The sequence below is a fragment of the Hetaerina americana genome, unplaced genomic scaffold (assembly GCF_022747635.1).
Source record: "Hetaerina americana unplaced genomic scaffold, ioHetAmer1.1.p SCAF_3, whole genome shotgun sequence".
Lineage (NCBI taxonomy): Eukaryota > Metazoa > Arthropoda > Insecta > Odonata > Calopterygidae > Hetaerina > Hetaerina americana.
In genome coordinates this window covers 83,631,860-83,658,890 of record NW_027286874.1, presented here as the reverse complement: position 1 = coordinate 83,658,890, position 27,031 = coordinate 83,631,860, and the positions used below count along the sequence as shown (strand labels likewise).

Sequence of the window (27,031 nt, the reverse complement as noted above, 5' to 3'; positions counted from 1 at the left end):
GAGTGAACTCTACCATCACCAACCAAACCGACCTTCGGGTTGATTATTGTGTTTATGGTTTTTTTATAGCAAGAAATGAGATGGCATAAAAGAAGTATTAAATGGGTAAGAATGAACATCTAGGATCAATCAAGCCTTGGATTGGAATCTAAAACACTAGAGGTGTGTGTCTGTTAATGCCTAAATGATGATGCTAAGGCAAACAAGACCTCACTATGTGTGTTCTAAAATAGCCCATCTCGTACTTATCAAGTATTTTGGGTATCATAACCCTAGAGGAGAAGAGGTAATACAAAAAAAGATTAATAATCGGATAGAACTCATCAAAAAATTCCTGCATTATCATAATAATACAGTTGAAATGACTATACCATGAACATTAATATCACACCAACGTGGTTATTACATCACGATGATACCTGTATCATAACGTTTACAATTACCCTCACAAAAGTGCTTTTGTAGTGGTAATGACAACTTGGTATTCATAAGTAGGACAAAACAGCAGGTTGCAAAACATATTGACAAGATATGTATGGCTAATTTAGTTACTCCAATGAAGGAGTTTAAGCAATATATGTAGTAAGGAAATGAGAGTGTTACAAAAAAAATTGAAATAAATGAGAATAACCAATATGAATGAAGACCATCAGACCCAAGCATTGCAAAAAATAACGAGTCAATTTTAGTTCATCTACACTAAGTAAGCTGAAGTAGAAGGCAGCATTCCAATCAACTTATCTCAGGTTAGTTTTCAAAGTAATAGTTTTTATTAATTATAACTGCATATTAACTAATTTATAACTCAATTCTAATAAAAGTACTTCTCAGATATGTCAAATAACTGTAAAATTATTCACGAGTATATATTTTGATAAATACCTGAAATGGGACCTGCACATCACAAATCTAAGTAAAAAATTAAATTCTGTGCACTATCTTCCTTCAATTCTGAAATATACTATTAGTATGGATGTTTTGGAAACACTCTACTATGGTCTATTTTATTCTCTTGTATCATAATCTGGGGAAGTGGGCCATCAACTAAGTTAAATAAAATATTTATTATTTAAAAGAAATTGCTTAGGTCCATGTGCAATAAACCCTATCAAGCCCACTGCAGACCTCTCTTTCAAAGCCTCGGCATCTTAACAGTCCCTAGTGTTTTTATTTATAATTCGATAATTTTTGTAAAAAAGAACATGCCTCTATTTCCATCAAATAATGGCACAAACGCCTATGGGACTAGGACAAGAAATCATCTGCGTGTAGATTCTGCTAGCATGACAATGATGTCCAAGGGACCTTGTTCTCTGTGCATCAAAATATTCTACAGGCTTCCCACTAGTTTAAAAAATGAGAAATCACTCTATTTTTACAGATAAGTTATTTATGTACTTTATGAAAAATGTTTTTACAGAGTGAACGACTACTTCAATTCTGGGTAATTCTGAATTTTATATTATGTAAATTCTTAATTATGAATGTAGGTGTAATTTTATTTTTCTGGCTAGTAATCCAGTTAATGTACTTCTTGATGTACCCTATACGATTACATAATTGTATGATATTCTGTACCATACTATGTACTTGTCAATTGGGGAAATAAAATTATTATTATTTTTTATGACAGTAAATTTGTATTTAAACTCTAATTCAAATGTATAGTTTTTTCTACAATATTTGCAAACCACGTGACATATTCCACGTCTTTTAGGAAGCTTCTCAAATAGTTGGTTAAACCTAACTAGCCTAAAAATTTTAAATGGTGATTTTTAACCTAGATTTGCATATTATCTAAAATAAATGCCCACATTCCAGAGCAAAAGACATTAGATACTGCCAATATTGGGCACAGGTCTCAAAGTATGAACTGGGTGACCTAGTATTTTAAGATATTTTCTTGAGAAGGTTGGGGTAATGGATAATTTTTAAGTTATAAATAAAAAACCCAGAAGGTTAAGAGGAAACTGAGTGAAATATAGTCCTGGATTGTAGCTAAACATGAGATACAAAATGCTTCCAAAAATGAAATCCCATAAGGTGGCATATAATCAATTGAGAACTTCAGAAGCAAAAATGAAACATTAAGAAAAACTAAAAATGGAATAAATAAATAATAATCCTCTAATAACCTCTCAGCTTGATGGTAGTTTTCCAGTATTATAATGACTACTTGAATTGCCATAATAATCAAATTACAAGGCTGATTTTTAGATTATGTTAGCTAGCTGATTACTTGGTTTAGTCAAACTTTTTTTTCAAATAAATATCACAATTGAAAACTCATAGCACATATTTATCCATTTAAATACAAAAACATGTATTTATAAGAAGTCTTTATCATCACATCATTAGAATCATTTCATGACCACTGGTGACTGAAAACATTACAAGCAGCCAAAAGCCATCATTTTTGTACTCTGAACAGATATTAAAATAGATAATAATAAAAAATGGAGACATGCACTGATCCATAACAATAAAATGGGCGCATACACATCTTAAACCTAAATACAACAATATATGAGATTTACAGCTGTACTGGTCCCGCATCTAATTTTTAAACATAACATTAATTAAATTACCATAAACTTCTCTACATCAAATGCATCAACATGAATAAAAATAAAAATGGACCAGGAGGAGGTTTTGGAGGGGTGACAACATGATAATTGGACCTCTTATTCAACTACTAATTTATCTTTACATTGGTTTTTTTATATAAATGGCACACAAATAGCAAATGAGGAGCAAAAATTGACTTGAGTCATTCACATGGCATGGCAAGCTTACTAAAAATACTGAACATTGATATACTTGAATATAATTTGCAGCAACAATTTTATAAACATGAGCACAATGTAAATAACAGCTATAAATAACTCCATGTGCTCCCTAAAAACAATTCATTTAAATTATAAAAACCAAATAATAACCTTTTATATCATTGATTAAAACAATCACTGAACACACATTCACACAACAGCTGCCTTGGTATCAAACACCTCACAACAACTGTACTATACAGGGCATCTATTATTTCTTTTGTGATAAAACTAATTACAGGGTATTTGCAATTTGTGCTCACAAGTTGACTCAGAGCACCTCGTTTACTTTCCCTTTGTTTTGGGTCACAGCGTGAGTCTGATATGAGATGACTCATTCAAATGACCACAAAAGGCAAGCTGTTACAAGTTGATGCTAGCCAATATTTCTAGGCAGCATTAAAATTACTGTGAGCTTATCCAATAGAAAGAACCTAATATAGACTTTTTTCTTCACAGTAAATTCTCAAATGTCAGGCACCACTTTAAATTCACATTTGTCATCAAGTCCATCTTATTCTTCACCTAACTTAGTTAAAAGGAGGCCACAAACACCCGGGCCAAGGAGCTTTGGTAGTCATAAATACTTAATTTTACTCTATGGCACTATGGTGCTGCCAAACATCCAGAACATTAAATCATAAAAAAATTAACTGAGGCAAATAGTATACTTTTGTTTAACATTTTCCTAAAAAAATAGAGGCAATAAGGGGCTGCCCAAACCTCAGCCTCATTTGGACCACAATAGGCCATCTTCTACAAATCATCATTTTTGGGGCTGGATAAGGTAAACAATACCGCAACCCAAACTTAATTTTTTTAAGAGGTCTATTTTTTTTAAATTTGATAATCATATCCGTGTTAAAATTTCATCTATTTTAGCTCTCTTATTAGTAGTTCTTAATAGTTGATTTAATTGAATCAAGAGATAATTTTCATCTCTAAGATTTTATGACATGAAAATGGACGTGCTACAAAATTATGTATTTTTCTTACATTCACACTTCCTGAATTACTTTTCAATTCTAATGTGAATAAATATGATTAAAGCAGACTACACAATGACTTTGGATACCTTTACAAGCCTTCTACAAGGTCTTAGTTTATATTTAGCAGTGACGGCAAATGCTTAAAATATGCACCGAAATGCACCTTAAACTGATATCAAACAGTTATGTTCAACTTGCATCTTAATTGATTGCAAGTTCATGAAAACAAACTACTCCCCCCAGGGAAGCACTCTCCAAAATATTAGTAATCCCAATTTTTTTCCATTTTTCTAATTCCAGTTTTGACTAGTTGAATAGTTGGAATAAATCAGCCTTGACTCTGTAAGTGTGAAAGTAGCCTAAATATTATTAATGAAATACCTCATAAAATATTTCACTATGTGAAAGTATTGCACAATACACATCCTTAGACTCAAACAAAATGCAAAACAGGAACCCTTAGGATTAGATGACGGGTTTTTCAAAACCCATTGCCTGCTCTAATTGGAGTTGGCACCCACGCACTATCACTACTTTTATCACAATTAATGATGGCAAAATGCTTATTATGAGGCATATTCTGCTTGCCAAAAGATTTTAAATGATGGAAATATTGTTTGAAAAACATTTAACCAGCAAACAAGTGAGGGGAACTAGTGGTTAAACTTCTACTTTAGTACGAATGAATGTAACCTACACACATTTTATAATATATGCTGGTTCAATTTCTCAGACATAAGGTAATATTTCTAACATTTATGGATATATCTCTTAAGCTTATGAATTTTTCAATAAGTACCGCGCAAAATTCACAGTTCTGCTTTACTGTAGCTGCTATGTGCCTTTCCAAGTAGGAATCAACTTTTAGTTCAATTTGGAAAAAAATTATCAAAGGCTATACTCTTGAATAAGTAATTTTAAAATAACTTTCATGAATAAACATAGGGCGGCATTATGTACATAACCTACAGGGCAATAACACAACATAACAACAACACTAAAGTCAATTATGACCTATGATAATTGGTTCATTTTCCACAGTAGTAACAGGTTGATACACACACATTCTTGCTTGAATTGTACCGAAGTTATTTTCATTTAACAGCTTGGCAACATGCGACGGCCGAAAGTAACTCTCTTCATGAACCCCCATGTTAATATCTTCACAGACACACAGGATCAAAGTGTCCTTTATTATCTGAAATAAGAAAACATACAATACTTAAGTATGTTTTGCATAATTACTTGAACAATTCTCAGCTTATGTGAGCCATTAATTAATGATAAAGAAATGCTTTCTGTCATAGTTGGATAGCAAGCATTATTATGAAAATAAAACTGTGATTTGAGAGAGGGAAATTTCAAATAGATATTTCCTTCATGCATAAACGTGGAAAGGAAATTGATGGGAAAAAATCCAATTTGTCTCATCATCCTTACTTTTTCACAGTTAGTAGACTGACCCTTTATATGCCATTTCTTTGGGTTGGATTTCCTAGATTACACACACAAATAAATCACATTGACAGGAATCCATAGGAACAATTAAAGGAGTAAATACATGCACATACAACATTAAATGTCCGGATCAGAATATTGATGTGCACTTCATTAATACAGTGTTATTTTGCAATTTCTTTTAACTTCCATTGATATTACTGTGAGCCCTTTAAAGGGACACAAAGGCACTGAAACAAGCCAGGTCTTATCAATAAAAGTAATGGGATAAATTATAAAATTTGCTTAATTCATAAAATGAATTAATTCCACCAAGTGCAGACACAAACTATAGAATAAAGATGAAGCATTATTCATTAATACTCCTGTAATGGCACAAGAAAGGCAATGGATAGAAGAAGAAAGAGAAGGTAGTTATAAAATATTCCACAACCTCAAGTTTTACAGCTTTACACTTTTCTGAGTTTATGCAGGAGTAAATATAAAAAAAATGAAAGAACTATAATGAACTACCCAGTTAGAAAATGAGCAACTTTGCATAAGCAAGGGACACATATGTTCAATTCCCATTCCATTCAGTTGGAGCAAATATAACAAAAAATAATGACATTTGAGGAAACAAGAACTGAAATTAAAGTTTTCAGCAGGTCTATGATATCATGTCACTGCATTTTCAATTACCATCTAATGATAGATTCCCTTTTTGCCAATGCAAAAGGAGGAAATATATAGCAGAGTTAAATCCTTGAATGATATGTTACAATATACAGAATATATATGACAGTCACTACGATAGTTTAGAGATGCACAACAACTAAGAAACTTGAAATTATTTGGATGAAAAATGATAACTACATTTTCTCATAATACTCACTAAAACATTCTATACATTTCTGCACTCTTGTAAACCACTTCTCAAAACAGTTTTCTACTAATTTTCCCAGAGTGCTAAAAGTTAACTTTTGTAGGCTTCAACAGCTTCATTAGGATTGGAAACCTCCTTCCACACATACGATTTGTGACTGTAGTTAACAGGAAATAATAGCATGGGGCCAGGTCATGACTGTAAGGTGGGTGAGTCATTAGTTCAATCCTATGGACTCCAGGAAATGAATTGTAAAGTTGGCTGTGTGCACAGGTACATTGTCACGGCGCAGGAATATTCCCTGCAGTCATGTCTCCAGCCACCGTTCTTGAAGATTTCTGAAAACTTTAGGTAGACATACTGTTGCGTACCACACAGCAGTAACAGTTCTTTGTCCTTCCAGGAGATCAATTGCTACATGACTGCTTTTGGAGAAGAAAGTTGCAACCATTTTCTTTCTGATGCTTTGAGGCAGCTTCACTTTTGTTGGTGGATGTTCATTAGGAAAAAACCACAGTCGACTTGGTGCATATTTTTAGAATCAAAGTGAGAAATCCATGTTTCATCACCATTAACTATGTCAGAAGCGCACCTAGAGTCGCCTCTGTCAAATCTTTTCAACATTTCTTGGCACCATTCAACACAGATGTGCTGCGGTCAAAGAGGCACCCATCGAGATGAAACTTTCCTGACTCGAAGATTTTTTTGCAGGATTCTAGAAACTACCTGTGATGCAATTTTTAGTGATATTTCAACATCCATAAATGTCATCTGATTGTTTTTGCTCGCCAGTTTTTCCACAGCGGCAATGTTTTCCTTGGTCAATGCAGTTGCCAGATGCCCTCTCCTCTCCTTATCTTTCAGCTAAGTTTGACCTTTTCTAAATTCTTTAAATCACCAAAAAATTATCACAAGGGGGGGGGAGGCAAGGTCCCTGAAGGCCCATTGCAAATGATAAAGGTTTCAGATTCGTTTGAACTACTTTTAAAGCCATAAAGAATCATTGCCTGAAAGGTCTCTCTGGCTGGCTCCATTCTCACAACAGCTGTACGCCACATACACAAAGGAAGACGACTTAACGACAGCAATAAGCCGAACAAGTTGCAACTTGCACACGTTAATCGGAAAGGACACCACTGTCAAGTCACTTTCTTGGAAAGGCAAAAATAGACTGTAACATAATCTGTCTTTAAAATTTTTTAGCAACCCTCATACAATAACCTCTAGATCAATAAATTCTAATGATATTGGCTAAAGTAGTTAAGTTTTTTACGTGCTGCAGATACTTCTGCATTAGTTACCTAGATGCTTAACTTAAGCTGACTGACTCGGTAACATCCAACTGATTGGTCTCTGAATATTCACCATGAAAAATGAGGGAGTTAGAACCATTTTCATAATGACGAAACATCTGAATATTTACGAAAAATGTAGCAGAATGAATCACACAAAAGATTAAGCTTGTATTATGGCCACCAAACACAGAAAAATTATTTAGTTACCAACAAAGTTTAAAACTACATAATTACTGGTAAAAATAGAGATCTGGAAAGCACAGCTTCAATCAGCTTGAAAGTGCTCCATTCGGGAACCTCTGTTGCCTTCTACTGCCCTTGCCCTGCCCTCGCTGTCCTCCCTCCTCCCAAACAGAAAAGCACGAGTGGATTCAGACATCATTAAGCCTGATTCAGGGGAAGCACCATTCAAGTTGATATCTTCACAATAACATAGGAATAGCGTATCAATGACCATCTGAAAGAGAGGTTTTGCAGGATTGGCAAATGAAAGCGAGGAAATAAGCAACAAAGCAAAAAGCACATTGCAACAAAGAAAATGCACAAAGGGAAAACAAAAAACAGACACATGTTTAAGAGCAAGTATTTAAATGAGAAAAAAAAAACTTCCAATATCCTTTAGGATGATGAAGAATGGAGTTGCACTTAATGCTGCAACTAGCTCTGAATTTTCATTTCATGTTAGTATGAATATTTTTTAATTCATACTGCAACAAAGAATTAAGTTTTATCACCATTATTATTTGAATAAGAGAAAATTTTATATGAAATATTAAGTTACTTTAGGTCAAATAAGTTAACATCAGCTTTTCAGCCCTAGATTCAGAATCCAGAATCATTTCCCTACATAGTATATCATGAAATGTCAATTAAAAATTTTTCTTAATAATTCATTCCTGTTGCCATGTTTACAGTTTAAACTTTACATAGTGTGCATAGAAAAGCCTTATCTAGAAACCACTTATTGCACCGAATTACCAAAAAGTGATAATTACATGATATGCGCACAGTTCTTCTAAGTTATCATCATGATAATTCAAACTCAAACTAATCTCTCACTAACATTTTTAATAAACAGTATTAAAATTCATTATAATCAATGTCAAAAATATTTATTCATTTTAATTAATGTCATACCTGAAAATCATCAATAGAAAGTTACAAACTACTTCAAAGAACAACCTATTTAAAGATCAGTTTGGGTTTAGATTTAAAAGAGAAAAATGTGATGTCACTGTAGTAACGGCAATACTTGTAGAAAGGTGGATGCTTTGTGGATTTTGAGAAGTTATTGAATTGAGAAGAGTTGCCAAATCTATGATAGTTTTATGTAATGGAGTAAACTTGGAGGGATAGGCAATACGTCAAGTAAATGTGTGAAAAAAATTAGCAAAGATTTTAATATAGGGCATGTAGGATCTCATCCTAGAGGATTCACATAGATTTGAGGCCTTTGAGACGTGGAAGTAGCAAATAATGAAGAAAATGCATTGCACAGAGAAAGATAAATGAGGAAATTTTAAATATGGCGAGCAAAGAGAGAAAGTTACCAAGTGAAGTCCGAAAAATATAGAAATTGTGGGTGAAGACATTTTGAGGCAGTGGGATATTGAGGGCCATGATAAAAGGGAGAATGTGAGGTAACTGGGGTAAAGAAACAAAGAGAATAGGCTTTTTAACCAGCATGGAGGCAGGTAGAAGTTTTGATGTAATAAAGATGGAAATAATGTAGGGCAAATATGAGCAAGTTCTCATAATCAGTGGAAGTAGAATAAGAAATAAGAATTATAGACCATCTAAAACCAATGCTTAATAATTAGTATGCTTTGAATGAATAATATCATGCAGTTCAATTCTCAGATTATTTTTCATAAACAAACTGTTGAGCTAAAGTGCTAGTGTTACTTAAGCAGTGTGCTTTACAGTACAAACATTTAAAAAATGATTTTTCTACATATTACTCACTTTATTTTGTATACTTAATGCAATGTTTATACATAGCACCTAATAGATACATGCACTCTAATCTCTACTTTATATGGAATCTGCACCTATTTAAAATCCAGGGAAAGGGTTACATAAACCAGAATAAGCACAGAAAATAGGCCAAGAATTTTCATATTCAGTGAAATAGTACAATATCAATAATAAAAGCTCATAATGAAAAGAAATGCTATTGATCACTTAAAAATTAGAAAAGGTACATCATCTTCCCTATTCCTTGCTGCAAGCATTATAACTCTTATCCTTAGAAATTTACACTTAACCTAAACTATATCAAATATTTAAGCAGCCAAATAATATTTTTCTAAATGGAACAGTAGAAATAAGAAAAATTATAACAACAGCAGAAATATGCCAAAAGACAGAAAAGCACAGCACCATAAGGCACAGACTGGGCAACAAACACAGAGGTTATCAAGGACGACAAGTGCTACATTCCATACTAATTTGAAAACTGGAGAGTATTCACTTAATTTGTTATATTAAGTTTCTCAATTACAAGATTTATAACAGATGTCATTCTCAGACGCTTAACTAAAATTTATCGACTAAAGTTTTTGCAATAGTATCAATTCATTAGAACTGAGAAATGGAGTCTTAGCCACCCAAAGTTTACCAAGCTCATTGTAACGTTACAATATACAAGTTGAATAAACAAAAAGTTTTATGCAGGGACCAGAAAAATTACTTTTAGTATAACAAATAATACATGGAATATAACACATCATCAATTTTGTTCAACAGACAATGTTGCATGCTAATATTGAACTTGGGCTTACCTCATACAATGATAAAACACAATGGGCTATGAAATAAGCGAAGACTGAGATGATGAAAATGGGCACTGCATAAAGATGAAGGTGGGGATTATGTTTCATTAAGAGGAGACCTATCAGTCCAGTTATGGCCACCACACAGCATTTTCCCAAGAAAAGAATGAAATCACCAACACTGTTGATTGCTGCCACTTGTAATGCATTGTGCATTATTGTATCAAATGCCTAAAATAAGGTAAAGAGAGAATGATCAATTAATCATACGGAAAGATCTTAACAGGAATTATACAATTAATTACCACTACATATCCATTCATGCACAACTACAGCAATTAAATCTTTATGGAGGAGGAGTCTTATGACAATGAAATTGAAAATTCCTTTCTTCTCATTTGAATTGGTTTCATTACTATGGCATGAATTTCTATGGCACACATTACTGTAAACCTTGACATTTGTTTTTATGAAGGGACCAGTTGAAAACATGTAAAATTGAGGCCTGAAGAAATCAATATTTCAAAATCAGATTTCAAATTTTTAGAAATGAAATATTTCAAAGGATTATGATAAATATAAGAACATAAGCAATTAAAATTTATTTATGCTACAAGATTCAATAAAATCGCCCTAAAACGATTAGAAATAATTCAACACAGAATCCAAAACAACCAGTTATTAAATGACAATTTATTTCAGTCCCACTCCACATTACTGCCAATAAGGTTTAATTAACCCATCTATCACCTGTCACCACATGAAACCCCCTCCATCTTCCTACCTCACAGCAGCAACCAACAGAAGAAAGAACAACCAGACACCTGACTCTTGATGGAGAATGGACCCTTCTCCCCCTCCCAAAGATAGACCCTTCCTTGAAAATAGCCCCTCACACAGCGGCTTAGTCCCGAGCCGACGCGGAAGGACACAAACCTCCCACTCCCTATGACTGCGAAGTGAATCAACCCTCGGCACTCCAATGATCCCCAAAGAAAGAGACGGATCGACCAAAGGACCTGAGCTGACACCACAGATCACCATCCTCCTTCCCCATACACTGTGGTGAGATGGGACAATGGACACCATAAGGAACCCATATTAGAGGAAAAGACCATCTCATCGCAACAGACTGGACTTTCCAAACTCCTTTGTCTATCCCTCTTCCAATACAAGCCTACACTCTCCATCCCTCACTTTTACAGGTTTTTTCTCCCATCCTCAAGAGCTTTGGTTTCTTCCACTTGCTTCTCCCCCAACTCCTCCCAGCATGCGGAGACACCCTAGTTTTTCCACTTCCTATGTTTAATATATACATTGGACTCTGCACAGAGAGAACTTCACGTGAAAATGATATAGTACACGAAAAATTGTTGAAAATAAATCTTTATTAAGTGGAACATTGCAAGAGTTTTCATCTCTGTTATTACAGAACAGTTACACCACATCAAGCCTGACTCTGTAATTTATATTAGAGTCAATAAATTTAATTGAAGAAGACCTCACTATGAAAATTGGAAGAAGAAAAACTTATCACATTGAATAGAAAGAACGCTACGTACATTTAGATAAAAGGGTAATACCATTAGATCATTATCAAGTGCTTTTCACTGGCATCAATAGCCACTATATGTTTGATATTCTAGCAGCCATTGAAGGCGCTACGGAAAGAACCAAGACTTTGTACTGTGCATTTTAAGTTCACTGATACATTTTCCTCAGGATTTAGGATATCATGATTAGGATTAATTGCAAAGGTTAATTTCTTCATTTCAAACACCTGGAATCACAATACGCTCATGGAAACTATCCATTAGTTTATATAGTCACAAAGATGTTTCTCTATTAGCCTGACATCTGAGCACATGATGTTACTCACAAGCTAACTGCTAGTTATCACCAAGATTATTATCTTTTGTTATAGCTGTATCATAGAGCTAGCTCTTCACTTTTTTAAAATTTTATTGTTGTATGATCAGTATACCTCTTCCAGATTACTATTCAAAGAATACAAAGAACTACCATTTGGTTTTTGTCATTAACTTAGGTACATATGTTATGTTGATGTTCCTGAACAATCAATCTCACCTTCTGTTTTCTCATAAGAACATTGTAAAGTTGATTTAAATGACCATATTTTGGTGAAGAAACTGGTAAGATAACTGGTTCCTCCATTTTGATGACTGCGAAGTTTGTCTATTATTTGGCCTGAATTATGCCATGGTAAAATACGATAATTTGGTGTGTAACACTTATGTTATCTCAGTATATCTTTATACTTTTTGAAGGGGTAAGGGGTATGGCTAATACAGTTAAACTAAAAGAAACGTATTTTTTTTTAATACTTTCCCACAATGGAATATAAATGAATATTAATCATCCTTTATTCACCAAAAGCAGTTCTTTAAAGTTCCCCAAAGAAATACTGTTCCGACTTTTTTTAATGGGTTCACTACAGTTATAATTTCAATTAAACCACAACCACAGTAATCAGCCTGAAGGTCGGTTTAGTAGGTGATGGTAGAGTTCACCCAGTACTAAGCCTGACAGCATGTGAAATTCACACATCAGGGTAAGGGGGCCAGGTTCCTTTCCTTGTGCCGGCTATGGCTTCCCAGGAAGACAATTACAATGTGAAATTAGATCTTTATGCATCAGCAGTCAATTTCTTTTAAAAAATTCCTGCGCGGCAAGAATGCCATTTTAAATAGTAGTAGTAGTAGTTTTAGGGGAGGCAATCAACTGCTGAGGTTATTTGAACCATTAGGGATGGACAGGTAAGAACGAAGGGTGGAGAGCAACTCAGCTTCGGCATTAGCCTACTCTTATTGAAAGGTGCCAAGGGGTCCACAGCTTAACATCCCATCCAATGGACAGTGCACTCACTCTAAGTGCCTTCAACAAAGCACCTTAAGTAGGGATCGGGATAACACTGAAAAATATCTGCTGCCACCAGGATTGGAACCCTGGCCCTCTGGGTGGGAAGCCAGTACGTTAGCCACTGCACCATCCCAATCCCCAGCTATTTTAACTATTTAGCTCTCATTTATGCTGAGAGTACTTCTTTACAATGCTGTAATATGAGCTTCACAACACCATTTAACAAATTAAGTCAAAAAAAATGTCAAGCCATTATAATATGTGTCACAGATAACATGTATAAATAATTAAAAGATAAATGCAGAAAGTTTTGATCCCTAAAAAGGGGTACCAATTAAAAACTTACCCATTCATACTTATTGACAACAAAGGATATTTGAATCCTTGTGCAATAACTAAAATCTAAGATATAAAACTCACCACCTTGGAAGCAGGGAAGAAATCAACTCCCTCAAGAGCTATCACAGTGTATGCATTATGGTTGATATACTTTAGGAACTTTTCAAAGCTGTACCAGCAGCAAGAGCAACACTTGGTGCAGCAATTTACACAGGCAGTATCACCACCACACTTGCCACATCTGCCAAAAGAAATTGATATATTTTCACCACCTCTCCAAGGTAACATGTTGATTATGATTACTCGAGAGGTCTTGTTTGACAAAATATGAAAAAAAAACTAAGAAAAAACTCAAAGTATTTAGCAATATAGCTAATACATTCAGAAATATTACAAATACTTTAATGAAAAACATGAATGACAGGCTTGACATAAACATTGCTACTCTAAAGAGTACAAAAATGTTAAACTATCTTCATCTATATTCAACATTTTCCACAGAAAACAAACAAGCCAAAAATTTCTACCATCTCAATTTCTACCTAATCATTAACGCAACAGTTTTAAAGCGTGAAAATCATTCACCTTGACGAGGTTTTGAACTTGGATTTCCCAGAACTCAATGCCCAGGGGAGTGCTTTAGCCAGTTAAGCTACCAATCTCTTATTCAGCTCTTACACTCTTAAGCTCTTGCTAAGCTATTACACTCCAGAATTTTGGGGGCTTTTGAAAGAAAAGGAATGTAAGAGGACACCTTGGTCACTTAACTGGGTAAAGCACTTGGTTAGATATAGAGGGATCCGAGTTCGAATCCCAGTCAAGGCGGATGATTTTTACACCTTGAAATTTTTGTATTTTAATGCGTAGGGAACAACACCATTAAACTCTTCTGTTGTGGCAACTCCTGCAGTTTCTTTGAAATACCTAATCATCACTTAATTGGGAACTTCAAAAGAAGAATATTACTTCTAGTACTCAGATCAAATCCATTCGAAAGAAATCAATGCATGACCCAAGATACAATCTTCACATTCAAATAGCTAATGAAAACAATGTGATCACAAAATAATATGTTGTCTTCACATGATGAAGCTTTCAAAAAAGTGACTTGGTTTAATTTAGTCGTCATTCAATTATAACTCTGCTGGTTGTGATTTCCTTACATAAGGTGTTCAAAATATGAAGTATAAATAAGGAAATGAAATAAATCAACTGCAACAGAAATTATTCAACCAATAAAGAAAACAGGGAGCGTGTTTTTTTGAATTTCAAAAAAATAATATTAAGGGAATATATGGAGAGTTGATTAGGATAAACAAAGAAGGCTCAAGGAATTGAAATCCACAAGTGAAATTTATGGATCCTCTTCCAAGGGTATTAGCCAACAAAGAAAACATTTTAATTCTACTTACACACTTTACTAAACTACAAGCAATATTGATTAATGAAAATTTTTCATATTTGAAATAAATATTTTATCAATTTAGACACTTTAAGTCATGCTACATACAAAATTTAATGCTTTATGTACAGAGAAATGGAAAAAATTAAGGTCATGAAGCCTTTTCTTTGGGCTGAAAAATGTCTATAGTGACAACTTTATCCCAAACAGGGAGCATACTTAATACCATTATAAGGGATTGAATAATTTAAAAACCAAATAATACAAACAGCAAGAAATGAAAATTTTCATGACAATACTAATTAAAAAATATATCCCTTGATAAGACAAAATTGTAAAATTACAATTTTTATATATAATAACTAACTACAAGCACCACTTTCCAAGGAGTTTCACTATTCAATAGATTACTAATAAAAATGAAATATTTTAAAAAATAATAAAAAGGACACTTACTCTCTTTTAAAAAAACTGAGGATTAAACGAGGCACTTTGAAAATAGTGATAAGGAATGACCCAAGAGCCACTGAGCCAAGGTGGTAGAGGAACAGGTTACACACAGACCTGCTGATTGGATGCATCAAATTCTTCTTACCACTTGAAAAGAAGTTGGAAATATCATTTGTCAGTGAAAATGCTCAAGCGATAATTGAAAAATGAGGGCACATTTAGCATTTATTGGCATTGTACATCTAGTGACAAAAGAAATTTGGGCAAATAAAATTTCATCAGAGGACCCTTCATCTTTTGATTCCAAAATGGGTGGATTGTTTAGCAGAGTTATAGGCTGGACAAAAAATTATATTGTTCCAGTATAATGGAAGTTTTTACTTTTGAAAACATTTCCTCCAAAAAATAACCCCACTGTCAACTTGTATTCTATTCTTGTAGATACAAAAATATAAAGGGAATATTCACAGTGCAAGTAAAGCATAATTCCTCAAATTAAGCCAATAAATTTCCCAAAATAAAAATCCTGATTATGGTTGAGAGATTACCAAAATCAGTAGCCTAGAATCCTATATTGGAGTTTTTTTACATTTTTAGCAATTGGATGAATATTGACTGTGTCATGACACCTTATTGCACTTTTTTAATGCTAGCATTCCAGAATTACATATCTATAAACATCTGTTGATTTCCACTCATTATGGCTTTTGAATAGGAAATAACCATGACCCAGCCGATCACTGACATAGCTTTTAGGATTAACTATTAAAAAAACAAATGATACAGGAGTTTGAAATGCTCTTTATGAACTGGGAAATATCCTCTATCTAAAAATTCTTTGTAGTATTTTGTCAATTAAATTTTCTTTGCAGCCATTTTTCATTGCGTTTGGAGTTCTTTAACAAAATTACTTTTGAAAAGAGGAATGGCCAACAGTCTGTTTAGAAGGAAATGAAAAGTGGAAAGCTTATGCGATATTTGATGGCGGGAGTTGGAGGGGATGATGTGGTCTGTGGTGGTACTTTTCCGAAAAATTGCAAATTCAAAGTCCCGTCCCTTTATCGACCCTGTGATATCTAAAAAATTTAATTGATTATTCTGTTCTTTCTCACAAGTGAAATTGATACTTTCGCATTAGGAATTCAGGTTATTCATAAACTTTTCTAACTGTCTATCAGTGCCTGTCCATATAGCAAAGATATCGTCTACATATTGAAACCAACAGTGAATATTCTTGGTACAAATTGAGGGGCTGCTAAATATTTTACTTTCAAAATCGTCCATGTACAAGTCAGCAAGTAGTGGTGATAGCGGGGACCCCATGTCTAATCCTTCAACTTGCTTGAAGAATTCATTGTTAAATTGGAAATAATTTTGTTCCACACACAATCTCAAAAGTGACATGAAATCACTGAAACCGGTTGTACGCAAATAAAGGACAGTGGAAAGATACATTGTATTCTTCATTTAATCCTCTCTCTACTTTTGAATGCAGGAGAATACCCATTGGTGCCCACTGTAGGTGAAAAAATATTTTGATTATTGAGCATTTATGGTAAGCCTACTCAAAGAATTAAGTACCCAATGATTACTACTCAGTTTTAATGTAGCAGTAATAAGGTGATTGTTTTGTAGCATGACACTCAAAAAGCTTGATTACCTCCTACAATACTCTTTCAATGTACACAGATGTGAAGCCAAATTCTTTACTTTCCTGCAGAATGCATAACACATAGAAAGCCATTGGTTAAAAAAAATCACTACATTAGGGATTTATATTTAATTTAAATGAATAAAATAATTAGTTTTTCCTGCTTATGTCCACTATTTATTTTTGGGTTAAAAAAAACAATTTCCCAAAATTTCAAGTTTTACAATTCAGTTGCAGTTTTTCTCCTTGATTGTTTCAAGGTTTCCTCTAATTTTGGTTTTTAAGGATTCAAGGATGGCTGGCCACTGTGTTATACTAATTTATCCTATACAATAGTGTGTCTTTTGTCTAAGGTCTCTGAGCTCTCTATGATGATCATTTGCACAGATAAAAATAACCACAGATTGACTTTGTTGATATGGAAAACACTAGGGATCCCGGACTACATACTCATTCGCACTACTCTTAAGTGCCTGAAAACTGTAGTAGCAGTTTTTAGGGGAGGTGACTGACAGCTAAGGTCATTTGCACCATTATGGGATGGACAGGAAAGGATGAAGGGTGGGGAGAAATCCGGCATTGGCATTAGCCTACTCTTATCCCAAGGTGCCAAGGGGTCCGCAGTTTAACGTCCCATCCGACAGACGGCGTACTCACTCAAAGTGCTCTCCATAAAGCACCTCAAATAGGGATCCGGATACCACTGAAAAATATCTGTCGCCTCCAGGATATTCAATCTCAGGATAGGAGTGGTCAGTAGTAGTAGTTTTAGGGGAGGCGACTGACAGCTAAGGTAATTAGCACCAATAAGGATGGGAAACGAATGTTGGAGAGAAACCCGGCATCGGCATTTAAAAATTTTTTTTTTAATGCCGATGCCAGGTTTCTCTCCACCATTACTTTCCCATCCATCCTTATTGGTGCACATTACCTTAGCTGTCAGTTGCCTCCCCAACTACTACTACCACTGACCACTCCTACCCTGAGAATGAATATCACACACCATAAGGCTAAGTATTGCATGAACTCACCATTTCCAAACAAACCAACCTTTGGGCAGATTACTGATTTTTATGATTTTTTTAACCCGAAGGTCAGATCGATAGATGAGGGATAGGAAAGTATTAAGCCCATCTAGTTATTAAGCCCAACAGCATGTGAATTTCACACTTCAGAGTAGGTGAGCCTGAGTGAGTTAAAAGTGAGACTATCATTATGTCTTTTTAAAATTGTGATATTAGCAATGCGCTACATGGGATTGAAGATAAAATTTTGTACGAGGAAAGTGAAAACCCCAGTGAAAATAATTGCAGAAATTATTTAGTGGTTATGATGTAACATTTCTGCAATTCTACCATTAATAAACATTGGCATGTGTAGCCGCTTATTTTTTAAAGTAATGATTGCATTTTCTTTGCATTAAGTTCTAAAATCAAAATACTTGGACCTTTTTCTATCTGATCCAAGCATTTTGTTAATTCTAACTGGAAAAATCAGGTTGCATGTTATGTACAAGGAAATTCAGTAACTTTACCTAAATAACAAAAAAAAAACAATTGTGAAATTACTACATCCATATTAACTCAGCTATTTCAGGATTGAACAGAACATATTAATTGTTTATGACAGTAAATATAAGGAACTCTGATGTTAAATATCCCAATATATTGTCAAATTAATTATCAGAAATAAAATTCAGAAAAGTTTGAGACCTTCACTACCAGTAACTGACACTACTATTAAGGTGTTAGTTTTTAAGTTAATGGTATATTTACTGCAATCCACATTTAGTTTCAGACATAGGAGAAGCAAATGGATAGCAAAAAAACTTACCCAGGAGCAAAATACCACAGTGCTACAGCTCCTGCAATGACCATTTGCTGACATGAAAGAATGAATTCTGCAGTCCAGACCAGACCAATCAGGTACACCCACCAAAAATATCGAGCCCACGTGGGATCAATGAACTCAATAAAGGTGAAAGCTAATGGAGAAATACAGATAAGTGATAATTAGATTAGATAAAATTCCAGTTCCCAAACTTTCAATACTACTGAGGCAGTACATGCAAACCATTGCAATAGTATGACACTACTGAAAAACGTAAGTAAAACTTCTAATATGGTGATAATATCATTGAAAGTGTTTGAGCTTTTGTTTAATATTGGAACTACTGATGGCTTGATACTTAACAATAGCTGCTGGAACCATGAAAAGGAATTAAAACAAAGAACTGATGCCAAGATCCAAACCTGGAACTGAGAAAAGTTGAATCCATCCCTCACCACTTCTGCATCTCATTTTCCAATTATCATTTTCTTAATTCTAAATAATTTACGAGCAGATGTTTTAACACATGAAACACATAAAATGTGAAATGTTAATTTTATTTTTATCACACACAAGATGAATGAAACTATCTATCTACAGTTGCTTTTGTGAACCATTTTCCATGAGCTGTCTTTCTCCATTCTAGCCCATTTTAAAGTCTTGCTCATGAAAGCACAGATGGCATAGGCACCTTACAAATGAAATCAAAATGGTTTGGTAACCTTGGTTTGTATGAGTAACATTTAAATTATGAAATCTCAATGCTGAACTGGGGATAGAATAAGTTAAATTCCACTAATAAGGGATTCTTTCAGGTTTATAGCATTGAAAAAATATAAAAAGCAATCCTAATATGGAGCCACTTAACACATATCAATAAATCAACTTTTATGAAAAAAGATACCATACTTGACATGCATAAAATAAAATGAAATTACTGGAGGACAGAGTCAATCAAAACGTTTTATGAAATTTTCTTGACAATCATATTTTAACTTTTTACACAAATACAATAGATGACATGTGCTTAACTGCTTTTCAACCAACTTGGATTTACTATCAAATTATTAAAATAAAACTTATCTAAATTAAAAACATTTACTCATACTCATTAAAACTTTTTAAATTTAGTTGCTTGAACTTTCATATTTATCAATTTGAAACTTTATCATGTAAAATTGCTATAATATAGGTTGCACCCGTGCCCTGTTTGACTTACCTCAATCATCTATTGAAAAGCAAAAACAAAAAACACAAAAATATATTATTATATTTACTTCTGTACGGTCTCATTTCATAAGAGATTTAAAGAAACAGTATGCCCAAAATATCACTAAATTAAAAATACACTCTTACCTTTACTTAAAATTTGAGCACAAAAAGTTTCACAAATAACACAAAGTACAATAATAATAAAAATATATAAATAATTACATACAATGTAGGCTGAATATTAAAAATAAACACTCACATGTTCAATATATGGTAAACTCTCAATTATCCATGCCAATGGATGGATGATGAAACATGGATAATAGAAATACACAGATAATTGAAATGCAGAGAAAATATGGTCCTGATACAAATGGATATATCTCCTTTCTCCTTTATCATTCTTTGTGATTAATTCGAGGGCTTTACCAATGGAAAGTAATTTTTTTCTATTTTTTTAGTCATTTCATCAAATGGAATTTGTAGATTTACAAGAAAACAGAACTATCATAAAGTGAATGGCAGAACGTAATTTCCACAGAAAGCTGAACCAATAATGTAACCAGAAAATTACAAATTACTGGCCAAGGAGGAATATTAATGAAGGATTGCTGATACGGATTCATACTTATATGAATCCGTATTAGCAATCTAAGATACTGATAAAACTAATGCAGTGTAGATTATTAAATAACTTATTTTTTGCATCATAAAACTATGTATTTGCTCAACTCAAGAATATGGATTTCTCAAGGTTAATTAATGCAAGGGAAACAAAATGGGAAATTATGGGTAGTACAAAAATGTTTAACTAAAAACATTAAATACTATTGACAACTTTTAATTTTGTAACATCAAAAACTTTTAAGAACTTTTAAGAAAGCCTAAGTATTTCAAACATGGATTTTTTTTACCAGCACATATACAAGTTTCAAAGCCTCACTCAAGTAGTTTATCCATGCAATTTATAAGTCTAGAATCACACTCAAGAAGAAGAAGACTCAATGATGTTCCATCCTGTTCAATAAAAATGCAAACTGAGACCATAAAAACTATAATTTGCAAAATTAAGTTTACATCAATTTTATCCTGCTGAAAGTACTCTCCATGCACTTATTCTATCTTCTTTACCACTGTTTAAAGCAACCTCGCAAGTCCTCGGCAGTTAAGCTTTTAAGTTGTCTTGTCATTCCTTGCTTTATTGTGTCCACATCTTCCCAGTGATGTCCCCTCATCACAGTTTTGCATTTTGGGAATAGGAAAAAGTCACAGGGGGCGAGATCTGGCGAATAAGGAGGATGATCAAGAATGGTGATTGAATTTTTTGTCAGAAACTCTTGAACAATCAATGCTGAATGTGTAGGTGCATTGCCATGGTGAAGGATTCATCCATCATGTTCGGTTACAATAGTGTGAACTGTTGATTTTCCTTAATTCATTTCATCATTCAGACAGTTTTTCGATGATCGGTAAGAACAAGGGACCACACATGACCAATGTTGTCGTCAACACAGGTGGTTGAAGGTCGTCCTGGCCTTGGATCATCCATGGCATCTTGTCGGTCATCACACTACATTAAAAACTTTATGTTGATTCATTGCTCCATGATTTTGTCAATTTCCATTTCTGACAAACAGTAAAAACAAGGACAACAGAAACTAACATAACCGGCACCATATGCATAGCTCGATGATCCGCCAAGCACAGATGGCTCATTGGGTCTCAGGCAACTAGTGCCGCTAATGGGCGGGACTAGTCTGCATCATGGCCACCAGATTGCATCAGTTTGCATATTTTTTGGGCATACCACGTATCCTCTATAGCACAGTTTTATATCACTAACTCAAGCATGCAACTGCATTTTGCTGCCTCAACTAACTTGAGCAATCTTAATGCAACAATTCTTTGGAAACAAATTTCAAAAATTTCTTGGACAACAAATTTCTTTGGAATTTGAGCAATCTTATTTACTTTTACATCATAATAATTTTAAAAAAAGGAGAGCCAGCGACCACAATTACAGAATTAACTTATTGGTGAAAAAATTCATTCGAATGTTCATTTCTAAGCACCTAGTAATAGCAATAGGAAGATAAGAGGCTAGATGCCCAAGTATATGGGAATAGAGGAGGCCGACATGAGAGGAAAAGGTCTTGGCACAGAGAACTCGGGATTTTGAATGATTGATGCTCTAGTTATATTCTAACATTTACTTTAACATTTACAATAGAGAATATATTGAAAAGTCTTACTTACTTCCCGCAATGGACTTATTCCTCTTTATAACAACAGCTTCACTCATATTTCCAGGCTGCTCCAACACACTAGCAGGGATTAGTAATGCTCCTGACAACTCAGCTAATCCAGAAAGTGGTTGAATTGATTTGGACCCTGGAATAGCTAAACCATACAACAGGACTCATATGAAATATGCTCATTAAGAAAAGGTTTTTATAATTGCAGCATAAATGAAAAAATAGCTGCTCCATTAACTCGAAAATTAACTAAATATTATGAACTTCCCCATTGCTCAACCACTGAATAGTAAATACAGATTTGAATACTTCAGTCCACTTCTTGTTTTATTCACATTTTTATGAGCTTTTTTTATTACATTTACATATTGTTAAACTACATGAAGCCAAAAAATTTTACGATTGAAATCGATAATTTCAACAACAATCAACTTCAACAATTTAATGGAAATTTTGAGGTACTTTGAATATAGTTCCCAGCAATATTCATCTGTATCTATTTGATTGGGATTTTCTAGGCTCAAATCAAATCCTAATAAGATAAACAAAATGCAATTTTGCAACTAGAATTTTTATTAAGAGCACAAGAACAGAATAGACTTTGATTTTGGCTCCAATTGAGACTCCAAAAATCCACTCCATAGGTATATTTTACTATATCATTGTGCTCTAAGTTTCACATTCAAACTTAGGGTATATATTTAATTAAAAAATACAATCAGTACAATATCTTCACCAATTTTTAATACACACATTTCTTCAATGATTCTTTTGCATATTTCAACCTTTTATTACACATCTTCTTCGGTCATAAAGGATGTCCATCAATACCAATTACATACAATATTTCTATTTAATAAATTAAACAAAATAATTTATTTGATGATGCAACAATTTAGAAATAAATCCCTAAAACCTGAATTTACAAAGATATTCCAATTCATCGTGACTACACATTCGTTAAAAAAAAAGGCTCTCGGGAGGGCAATTAAGGAAAAAACAACCGTGACATATACATTTTAATGAAGAACTAACATTCCAAGAATGTAGTTGCTACTAGGTGAGATTTAGCTTTATTGGATGGGCTTTCGATAACTACAAAAAAAGTCAAATGAGAACTGCTACTTCTTGTTAGTTAGGCAGAATTTGGAGTATTTATCACCTACCAGATTAGTTTCAAAGGTAGAAATTTCACATAAGACCTATTTTTCAAATATCGCTATAAAATGAATGTAAATGTGTCAGGAATATTGGCAAAACTAGGAGGGGAACCTATCCAGTCTATTAGAAAGCAAGCAAAACTGAGGCTTTTAGTAATGTCCAGTAAATTCAAATTTACTTCAGACCTAAAAAGAATTATTAGAATATCATGTGACATTGGCAGTTTAGATCACCCAGATAGAATAGGTAAAACAGATTTTATAGCAATGATGGATTCATTGAGTAATTCTTCCCTCACGTTATTCATGACAAATATATACACAATGTTCCCACCATAACTATTTTGTTAGAAGAAAATTGCTATTATCTGACAATAATTCAACTTAAGTTTAGTGTTTGGACATCTTCTGCCACATGAATCTGTATCATCAAAAGGCTAAATGAAAATAGTTGTAACTGTTATTAAAATAAATAAACTCAATAGTATAATAAAATAATATTATTATTATAAGTATATTAAAATAAATAAACTCAATAGTTATCACTTACTTGCAGTTGCAAGGCACACAATAACAAAAATCCAAAAGATAAAGAATGATATAAGCACAGCAAAGGTGAAGATTGGTTGTAAAAATAATCCAGGCATGGACGAAAGGCAATTTGAGGCTTCTCGGAAAAGTTCAACCATTCTAACCAATCTCTCTCTCATATAAAGCACCAGGGAGAGCAATACAACCTATATATTAAAGAAATATTAAAAAAGGAGATTAACATATGATTCACACAAGTTCCTTTACAAGATTAGTATGCCTCTAAAAAGAAAAATCACCATATCCTATGCTAAAAAATATGTATAAAAAATCATCACATTCCATGTATTGTAATCCTATTCCATATAATTATCATAATATAATTTCTAAAAGCCTGTAGGCAGTCACCAGTGTGTCAAGAATTAGGAAAAGGAGAAAATATTCCTTGTGTTGGCATTCAATGGCTGGCAGGCACGCTGGTCTTTCACAAAAATGTAAAAATATTGCAGAATAACGGCCTACCAGCCATTGAATGCCGACATAACTAACAAGCTTTATTTATTAACACTTGTCACTGTCTGCAGACTTTTGAAACTGATACTACATTATAAGATAAAAATTGCCTTAATGATAACAACCATGATGAGATATTAAAGCTATATGCGCCTATGGCTGCAAAATATTACTGAATAAAAATATTTTCCAACGAAAGATAAATCTCACCGTAAAAACCGTGGCTGAAATGGAATATATAAGGAATGCCCGTTCATTTTTGGCTGACTCCTCCAGCAGCTGTGACTGAGGTGTAATATCTAGCTCAGTTTTTATCGCAACATAAGTCCACCACAATAAGACAGTGCACACTAGAAATGTAAAATAGTCTCTTAGAACATACAGTAAAGGAGCTATGAGATAAAGATGGTGTAAATAAATGACTGGTATTGATTTACTTTCAAAGGCCTAAATTCTTAATGCTTTCATATCAACTTTAACAACTCAATGAAAAAGCCTTATTTAATAATTACACAAATTTTAACCCACTTCACATGCAAACAACATGTTAATAATATAAATGAAAAAGTATTAATGATATAATTTGAATATTCTGTGCGGAAATCCGCAGCGTTTAGGCTACCTTGGATTTTTGTACCTTGTTGTATTTTTGTGATTGCTTAGCAATTGTGATGTAATTTTCTACATCACCTACCAGATAGATATATTCTGCATACCATTCTCATTTTAAGTAACAAAACAAGCAACATTTTACCCTACTTTAAATGAAATAAACCCCACTTAGAAGCCCAATGGTTAATTGATCAGTGGTCAACCAGCAGAACTATCACCATGATATTCAAACTGGCAGCAAGACAAATGGCATTAGGAGCACTGGGCATGAAATGAGGAAAACAAGCTTTTCTGAGTGTTAATGAAAATATTAAAACAATTTTCTTCCACAAACCACTATTAGACTAGCTTGTGGTCCATACATGCAATTAGCACTCTAATACTACAGTGAATATTAAAATCACAATCCTGCTTTAATCTCAAAACAATGAGAACAAATACTTTTGATGATGTGCACGTGGCATTCGGGTGTATCATAACACTGGACTTGGATCAATTTTCCCTTTTTTTGATGTTTTAATAAGAATGGTTGTATTAAGCATTTACAACACTTTTGAAAACTAAAATAGAATAGACCAAGAATGCACAAAACATTCTTTTTTTTTCAGTCAATTTAAAATGAATAATGAAACAACACTGGCTTCATCCTGAGCTAATATATTGGACCATTTTAAAGAAAGGTATGCTTGAGTGCATATGAAATAAATATTTGCAAACCTCCTTATAACGTTTGAAGATTTGAAAAGCTATTTTTTGCTACACATCATTGACGAGTTATTATTTATCATTTTATTATTTCCCTTTTTTTAAAAGGAAAGTTGTATTTTGGAATAAAATTTGATGCCCAAATTTAGATAATTATCATTGGACAATTCTATTAGAACAACCAATGACTTATTACTGATCATTGGACCAATTTATTCCCAGCATAACCGTTTATTGAGTATGACTGTACTTAACATCTTAATTTACTCTTTATTTAGGACATTGGGTAGTTAAGGAGTGTTTGTGGTGAAAAAACAGGAAAGAATGGGTGCCCACTTTCCCCCAATCTCTTGGACTAACTCTTCCAATCATGTACATCAACATTTTCCTAGAAAAAAAGACCCACTGTTATTACATTCATAATCTTTTAATTGCAATATGTCATTGTATTTTGATATAATGATGAACTGTCTCTTCAAATGATTATAAAATTCATCTTGCTTAATAATCTTTGCAGGTGAGTTGCTTTGCAAGACCTAAGTTGATCAATGCAACAATTTCAGAGTGTAAAAATCATTCGCCTTGACTGGGATTCGAACCCAGATCCCTCAATATCTGGTCGAGTGCTTTAGCCACTTAAGCTACCGAGGCGTCCTCTTAAACTCTGAAATTTTGGGGCTTTTAAAGGAACAAGATGACTTGCTTGCTCCGATCGAGTGCTTAAGTGGCTAAAGCACTCGACCAGATATTGAGGGATCTGGGTTCGAATCCCAGTCAAGGGGAATGATTTTTACACTCTGAAATTGTTGCATTGAAATGCACACTAGCGGATGACTCCGTTAAAAGTTACTGTTGCGGCATCTCCCGCAGTTTCTTTGGAATTTACCTAAGTTGATTTTCACACTCACTGTGAATCAAAGATGAGAGCAAGCAGCATTATCACATTAGAACTGATTAATAGCAATACAGTTCATTATTGCGTTTAACTAGTTTGGAATGTAATAAATGGTTATTACTATCATTCAATCACTTAACTTTGACTGAGACAATAATTTTTTATAAAATTTTCCTTTATTTCAACACTTTTGGGCAATTTATTTTCTTTGACCACACAAAAATGTTGTGTAGTTTGCATCATGACCTACAACATGGGAACCCATGGACGGAGGTATAGGTGGGCCAAGAAACAATAGGGATTGGATTTACTGGTAATAGAAAAGGATGAAAGGAGCATTCTTCAATGGTTTGGTCATATTGACAGAATTGGCTCAAGATAATTTAT

General features: G+C 33.6%; 1 protein-coding gene across 5 annotated transcripts in view; it reads right to left on the bottom strand.

Annotated features, from left to right (window-relative positions):
• Positions 1–2,298: 2,298 nt before the first annotated feature.
• Ctl1 (choline transporter-like protein 1) overlaps positions 2,299–27,031 on the bottom strand; it is a 31,111-nt gene continuing 6,378 nt past the window's right edge. For 3 of the 5 annotated variants that reach the window (XM_071588319.1, XM_071588318.1, XM_071588322.1), the window contains 8 exons: positions 24,643–24,782; positions 23,939–24,125; positions 22,230–22,373; positions 18,765–18,915; positions 15,287–15,427; positions 13,510–13,669; positions 10,219–10,440; positions 2,299–5,015 (listed from right to left, as the gene is read on the bottom strand). In XM_071588319.1, coding sequence (XP_071444420.1) covers positions 4,821–5,015; positions 10,219–10,440; positions 13,510–13,669; positions 15,287–15,427; positions 18,765–18,915; positions 22,230–22,373; positions 23,939–24,125; positions 24,643–24,782 — 1,340 coding nt within the window. In that variant the 3' untranslated portion in view covers positions 2,299–4,820. Of the gene's footprint in view, positions 5,016–7,469; positions 7,552–7,669; positions 7,893–10,218; positions 10,441–13,509; positions 13,670–15,286; positions 15,428–18,764; positions 18,916–22,229; positions 22,374–23,938; positions 24,126–24,642; positions 24,783–27,031 lie in introns of those variants that run through there. The other 2 variants (XM_071588320.1, XM_071588321.1) reach the window with 2 other exon arrangements.